This window comes from Sciurus carolinensis, chromosome 1, assembly GCF_902686445.1.
Source record: "Sciurus carolinensis chromosome 1, mSciCar1.2, whole genome shotgun sequence".
Taxonomy (NCBI): domain Eukaryota; kingdom Metazoa; phylum Chordata; class Mammalia; order Rodentia; family Sciuridae; genus Sciurus; species Sciurus carolinensis.
The window spans coordinates 110,225,800-110,233,377 of NC_062213.1; the positions used below are offsets into that span (position 1 = coordinate 110,225,800).

Genomic DNA, 7,578 nt, shown 5'->3' on the forward strand with positions numbered 1-7,578 from the left:
TGTCCCATGCTTTCAGGAAAGAAAGGTGAGCTCTGTTAACTTTGCTCTCAGTTCTGGAGGTAAAGTGCTTACTCTAGCGCAGGGGTAAATCTAGAATCAAATGTGGGCGAACCCTAAAAGTGGATCCTTAGGTAGGTGCTAAGACTAAAGGACAGTAATAAAAAAAAAAAAAACTTCAGTTCCTCCGTTAAGGAAGCCAGCCCCAGCCAAATGGTGACTGGGACAAAAGGCAGCAGTGCGCTATCTTCCTATATCATCCTCCGGATCTCCTCAAAGTTCATCAGGTTGTTGGCCGTGTCAGACCAGGCAGGGTGCTGAGCTCCGTCCATCTCAGAAGCAAGCTGGTTGAACCAGTGGCCACGAGGGAAACCCATGGCACTAACAATCTTCACTCGTTCTTTCTCTGAGATGCCCAGGCCAGAGCAGGGAATGGTGGCTTTCAGAGCATCCATTTTTTTGTGCACAAGCTGTTCCTCCTCCTGGGTGAACTTACAGGTGTTCTCAAGGATGTTCCGGATACTGTAGACCTCTTGTGCTACACTCCCTTTCACCTTCCCTTCTGCCATCTTGCAGCGGGTCAGGAGGTTCACCAAGTATGTGAGCCTCTGAATTTCACTCTGAAGGTCACTCAGTTCCTGGCTGGTAAAGCTCAAATGCTTCTTGGCTAGCCACCCATGGACTTGGTCGAGTTGAGTCCTCACTTTACTCTGTTCTAAGACGTATCTTTTTCAGAGAATCTCATAGGTTGGCCAAGTGGTCATAGAAGTTGATGTAATTCTCAACAAGCCCCAGGTCCCTGACTGACAGATTTTTCTGGGCCAACATCTCCATCAGCATCAGGAAATCTTCAGGAACAGCTGGTCGAGGAGGCTTTTGCTCTCCGGCAGGGCCCTCAGTCGGTCCTGGCTGGTTGCAATTTCCCCTGCTGAGCCCTGGATCTTTTCCTTGATGACTTCGATTTCCTCTAGTCACTGTTTGATGCTGGTTCCGTACCTCAGGTTTTTGTGGATGGGCACCTGGCAGATGGGGCAGACCTTCAACCTGATGGCAACTTCTTCATCCTTCTGCTCGTTCATGTAGTGGTCCAGGGCTTGTACCTCAAAGATGTGGCTGCAGTCTTCTAGCTGCACAAAGCGGGCATCGGGCTCATCCTCGGAGCCAAAGAGGATTTGTGTGACCTCATCCATGTGGCAGACACGGCACTTCTTGGGGCATGGCTCTCCATACAGACCAATGCAAGGGTGGCCACAAGCCAGTAGCTTAGTACAAGGCACATAGCACGGGGGTTGGTTGCAGGGCTCAGAGCAGAGTTTGGTGCACTGGTAGTGCTGGCAGTGCCAGACACAGGGCTCCACGCAGGGGCTGCACACCTCGCCACACTTCTTCTTGCACTGGCTATGGACACAACGGTTCTGACACGTCCGCTGACAGGGCGGGCACTCGCCAATGCAGGGCTCCTGGTACTTGTGTGAGCAGATGAGCAGGCGCTTGCAGGGCTGCTGACAATGCTCATGGAAGCGCCCTTCAAAACAGCTGTGGCAGGAGCCAGGGCAAGGGTGCCCGCAGTCAAGGGTGGTATCACACTTGCTGGTACACCTGACTGGCATGTACTTGAGGTCTTCCACATGACCACATTTCACCTGTTGCGTGTGCCCACATTTGAGTTTCACAGTGACCATTTCTGAACACAACTGCACACAGAACTCACCACATGGGTGGCTACATCGGTGGCCACATCTCAGGACCTTAGGGCAGGGCTCCTGGCAGCAGAAATCTGACTCAGGCATTGAACAAGGGACCATCTGTTCATGGCCACACTGAGGAATGGTTTTGGGTACCTTCACCTGACAAGGCTGACACTCCTGGAAACAAACAAGGGGGCACCGGTGCCCATCTTGGCAGATGACCTTTTGGCATGGCTTCATGCACCAGAACTCCTTATGCAAGGAATCATAGGAGTGGCAGGTACGGGTGCAGACATGCCTACAGCCTAGACCAAACTCATAGGGCAGGCTGCAGCCTCCCTCGGGCACTTTTTGAAAGTCAGAAGCTTTGGATACTAAGGTGTGGGTATCAGAGTGGTTCTGACAGCACAGTCGGAGCGTTTGGCCTATCTGATTGTTCTCTCGAAGGGTATGAATGATCTTGCTCCACAAGGGGACCTTGGCTAGCATCTGCATGTTCCCAATGCAGTACATCCCTTTCTTGGCTCTGGACAAGGCCACGCAGATGCGGTTGGATATCTGGAGGAAACCCACCTTGCCCTCCTGGTTGCTTCACACTAGTGAGAGGAGGAGGATGTCATTCTCTTTCCCTTGGTATTTGTCCACAACATGGACCTTGATGCCAGCAAATGTCTTGGCAGGCATGAGCTTCCTCAGGCAGAAAAGCTGCCCGGTGTAGGTGGTAAGGATGGTGATCTGGGAGGGCAGGTACTCCTGGCACAGGAAGTACTTGCACAGCTCTACCACAAAGTAAGCCTCATGCTGGTTCTGATGACTTTAGCCTTCTTGGATCTCCTGTTCAGGCAAGTTGTGTTCTACAAAGAAAAGGTTGGAAGAGATCCCCTTAATCTTCTCATACTTGAGAACAGAGGGATGATTCTCCAGATCCTGATAGATGTGGGGGGTCAAAAGGCGGGCAATTTCAGGGCGCATGCGGTGCTGGTAATTCAGACGGACAAAGGGAATGTTTACTTTCACTAGCCGTTCAAAAAGGGACACCTCAAGGTTGAAGTTCTTGGCCAGATCATAAACATTGGCACTGGGGCACAGCTGCTGGTGGTCCCCAATCAGGATGAGGTGCTGGCAAGCTGTGCTCAATGTAGCAATGGTATGGGCCTCAAGGACTTCAGCAGCCTCTTCCACAATGACGATGCGAGGCTCCACCTTCTGTAGGATCTGGCGGTATTTCGCAGCACCTGTGGTTGTCATGCCAACAACCTGGGCATCTTTAAGGATGTGCAGGTCTTCCTGGAGTCTCAGCTCAGCCATTCTCTCTGCTGATGTGCAGTACTGGCGTTCATAGCTAAGGATCTTCCAGCGAGTGTTGGCCTGGTACATCTGTAGCCACAGCCTATAAAGCTGCCAGCTAGAATTCAGGTCCAGCTGCCAGACATCCTGGATCTCATTGGCCTCAGCCTCAGTCATGGTGTTCAGTTTGCGAAGTTCAACCTTCACTTTCTTCTTCTGGTTACGCTGGGTTTTCCACTCTCCTGTAGCTTGCTCCTGTCCAGCTGTGGTTCCAGAGTCATAGTGGTCTAGCCTCATGGCCAAAAGCATTTTAGCCAACTCCTGGTCTGCCCCATTCTCTTCCTTCTTCTGTCGCTGGGGCCTCACCACCACTTCCTCCTCGATCACTCGGTCTGCTTGAATCAGGTCAGCCTCCTCTGCGATCTCAATCAGCGACCCCTCCTCTTCTCCTTCTTCCTCTTCTTCCCCTTCTGCCTGGGCTGTGTTTTCAGGTCCAGCTGAGGCAACATTTTGAGTGAAAGAACCATCACCTAGACCCAGCCATTCGCTTGGAGTGCTTCCAATGCTGGAAAGAGATCCACTCACTGTCCTGCATTGGCCCACTCATCAGGTTTTCCCAGTGCCGGGGGGAGATATACTTCTCCAAGTGCTGTTCCCGGAGGACACCACGCATGGTGCACTCTAGGGTCTGGGCACCTTCGTGGAGCTCTTGCTCTGATTCCTTCATCTCGGTCATGATACTCATGTAGGCTCTTCGGAGGTGCATGGGGAGGTTGCGGCAGAATTTCCGCTTGTTCCTCAGTTCCCTCAAGGTGAACTGCTTCAGGATTTCACTGTTGCTCCTTCCACCCACCCGCACAATGCTGATCTTTTGACACTTGTAGATGCCTTCCAGAAACTGGTTCAAAGCATGATTAGTATAACATACAACCAAGATGGGGAACTTCTGGAGACTAATTTGCCAAACAGACTCATTGGTTAGGAGGGCTTGAACAATTTTTAGACCTACATAGGTTTTGCCTGTTCCAGGAGGTCCTTGAATAATAGCCAGTTCCCTTGTGAGAGCGAACTGCATGGCTTCCATCTGGGAGTCATCCAGCTTCAGGGCTTCCACCGGAGTCCTGCAGCTGTTCCAGATAACTGCAAGTAATGTGAACTTGAATGAATTCAAGTGACTTAAACATGGAAGACAGAAGACCTCATCTGGAGGCCAGGCCCAGGAATCCCCATACCAACCACAGAGGGCCTACGGATGGAGAATTACCACCAAGGACTAGAAATCAGGCCAATAACCCACCAGCCAATGCTCTCAGAGAAGGAACCAACCATCCTGGAAGGCATCCTAGGGCCAACAATCACCCTGTTCCTTACCAGCAAAGAGAAGAGAGATTTAGGGCCATGGGGAGGAACCCACATCAGGGCAGGAGGAACCAGGAAGGTCATACCAGCAATGAAGTTAGAGACCGAAGACATGGTCAGGAGAACGATGCCAGGCAGAGAAATGACAAACAAGAGGGTAGGAATCACAGACCACCATGGTCCAATGAAAATTTCCAGCAGTGGCGAACCCCCCACCAGAAGCCTACGGAACAGCCACAGCAGGTAAAACTGGGCTATAAGTTCCTAGAAAGTCTTCTGCAAAAAGACCCCTCTGAGGTAGTCATCACGCTTGCCACAAGTTTAGGGCTGAAGGAACTACTGTCTCACTCTTCCATGAAATCCAACTTCCTTGAGCTCATCTGCCAGGTTCTTCGGAAGGCTTGCAGCTCCAAAATGGACCGCCAGAGTATTCTTCATGTACTAGGCATATTGAAGAACTCCAAATTCCTCAAAGTTTGCCTGTCTGCTTATGTGGTAGGGATGATTACTGAACCCATTCCTGACATTTGAAACCAGTATCCAGAACACATAAGCAATATCATCTCCCTCCTCCAGGATCTCGTAAGCATCTTCCCTGCCAGCTCTATGCAGGAAACTTCCATGCTCATTTCTGTCCTGCCAGCTTCTCTTAATGCTTTGAGAACCTCTGGTGTTGACATAGAAGAGGAGACAGAAAAGAACCTGGAAAAGGTGCAGACCATCATTGAACATCTACAGGAAAAGAGGTGAGAGGGCACTTTGAGAATGGATACCTATACTCTAGTGCAGCCTGAAGCAGAAGGCCATGTAGAGAGCTACCGGACCATGTCCATCTACCCTACCTACAATGAAGTGCACTTAGACGAGAGGCCTTTCCTTCGCCCCAACATCATTTCTGGAAAATATGAGAGCACTGCTGTCTATCTGGATACGCACTTCCGACTCCTAAGAGAAAATTTTGTCAGATCCCTGTGGGAAGGCATTTTGGAACTTCTCCAAAGCTTTGAAGACCAGTGTTTGAGGAAGAGGAAGTTTGATGACATCCAGATTTACCTTGATATGAGGATTATCACTCCTGTGTGTTCATCATCAGGCATTGTCTATAAGGTTCAATTTGATACAAAACCACTGAAGTTTGTTCGCTGGCAGAATTCTAAACGATTGCTGTATGGGTCCTTGGTATGCATGTCCAAGGACAACTTTGAGACATTTTTTTTTGCCACTGTTTCTAACCGGGAGCAAGAAGATCTCTGCCGAGGAATTGTCCAACTCTGTTTCAATGAGCAGAGCCAACAGCTGCTAGCAGAAGTTCAGCCCTCTGACTCTTTCCTCATGGTGGAGACAACAGCTTACTTTGAGGCTTACAGGCATGTTCTGGAAGGACTCCAAGAGGTCCAGGAAGAAGACGTCCCCTTCCAGAGGAATATTGTGGAATGTGACTCTCATGTGAAGGAGCCCAGGTACTTGCTAATGGGGGACAGATATGATTTCACCCCCTTAATAGAGAATCCTTCAACCACAGGGGAATCTCTAAGGACTGTTGAGGGTCTGAGACGTCCTAGAGTCAATGTCTTAGACCTTAGCTAGTGGCCCTCAAAAGAAGTCTGTCTTTCTTATTTTTTATTTTTATTTTTATTTTTGTGTGTGTGTCTTCTCATTTAGCAGTATGGGACTGAGGCAGTACAGATTCTACTCTTTAGTCTTTTAGTGTCCCTGAAGGCTTCTAGTACCTCACCTTTAACAGCACCCAATGCAAATGATGTATCACCTTAAACCAAATGGCTCCTATTAAGTCATTTACAGTTTTGTCACAATAAACAGAAATGAAGTTTTCAATTATTTTCTACAATATAAACAGTAAGTTTGCTAAAAGTGTTTACCTTTTCTAATGATGGACAGTGAGGGAACAGAAGTAGTGTAAGATGTGATGTTTATGAGGGAGAGGGAGAGAAAATAGAGATAACAATTTATTGTAAGAGTGAGGGAGGAATTAATTAGGTTGGCTGTTAGTTGGAGAAGGGAGAAAGAGAATCTAGGGAGACAGGTAGGTGAGAGAAAAAATATGTACAGATGTTTTTTAAAAAGTAAAAATATAAGAATATACAATAAAACTGCCATATTCTATTCAGACATCCCATTCCATAATAAATTGATGCATGAAAATTATTTGGATTCAAAGATGGTAGAGGTACAAGACAGAGGGCTTAGAAAGAAAAAAAAAGAGGGAAGTCTCAATGGAATATTGAATGATTGCTTCCATTGGCTTTTAAAAATTTTCTGTTTTCCTTCTCTGGTGATAGGTGGGGTTGTATGAAATTTGATGTTAAGCTCCAGTCCAGTGGGTGCCGGACTGGTTGCGTGGGTGATCCCCCTTAAACCCTCTTATAATCTCCCCACCCATTGTAGCTGGCTCCTTCCATACCTGCACACTTCAGTACTCATGAACTTACTGAACTGGAGAGAACCCAGTTTTCTCCAGGTTCTTCAACCTGGGAACTGCCCTAGTCTCTGGCTTTCCACGGGCTTGCCATACCCAGACCGACCCACGCAAACCCAGCTGCAATCTGATGGACCTGGGCTTCAGCTTCCCCAGACCCTGTCTTGCTGCAGTCCCAAGATTTCAATGCCCTTTTAACTTGCAGAGAGACCACCCTGCATGCACTCATACAAAGGAGTGACCCTGCAAAGAGGCAGCCAGATGGCAGCCACTACCACACTGAGCAGGTGCAAACAGACCTGCAGGTACCCCAATATATCTCCAGGCCCTGGCCTGAGTCCCTAGACCAAGGTGGCCATCCCCTGATATGCAGGTCCTGGCTGTTGTCTCAAAATGGCAGCAACCACGTGAAACTAAACCTGTGGGTACTATAATAATGAAATTCCAGGTAACAATGGGCAGCAGGTGATCCACTGGCAGTCTGTGGTCTAACAGCTGATGATTGGTGGGTGTACGTTGGGCAGTGGGAAATGGGTAGGTGAAAGGCATGCAATGGGCAGGCAAGAGGCAGGCAAAGGGGCAAATGGAAGATGATAGGCAGCAGTCAGTGAACCGCATTAAAAAAATAGGTGATATGCTGACAGTGGTGATGGTGGTGGACAAATGGGGTAAACAGCAGGATATCGGTGGTAAACGACTGCCTCTCAGAGAAACGTATTTCCTCTGTTTGAATCCTGAGTTATGGAGTGACAAGGAAAGCAGCCTTTCTCTAGTCTGCCATATTTGATCCTCAATGGTTTACTATATTGA

The 7,578-nt window shown here is 48.6% G+C and overlaps 1 protein-coding gene and 1 pseudogene across 1 annotated transcript; one reads left to right on the forward strand and one right to left on the reverse strand.

The window, feature by feature from the left end:
• Positions 1-248: 248 nt before the first annotated feature.
• LOC124990831 (NFX1-type zinc finger-containing protein 1-like) lies at positions 249-4,156 on the reverse strand. The gene is given in 5 exon segments (XM_047561313.1): positions 249-723; positions 725-854; positions 857-3,519; positions 3,521-4,099; positions 4,149-4,156. Coding segments are annotated over 5 exon segments (3,855 nt in total).
• On the forward strand, positions 4,155-6,836 carry LOC124990889 (NFX1-type zinc finger-containing protein 1-like; annotated as a pseudogene).
• The last annotated feature ends 742 nt before the right edge of the window (positions 6,837-7,578 follow it).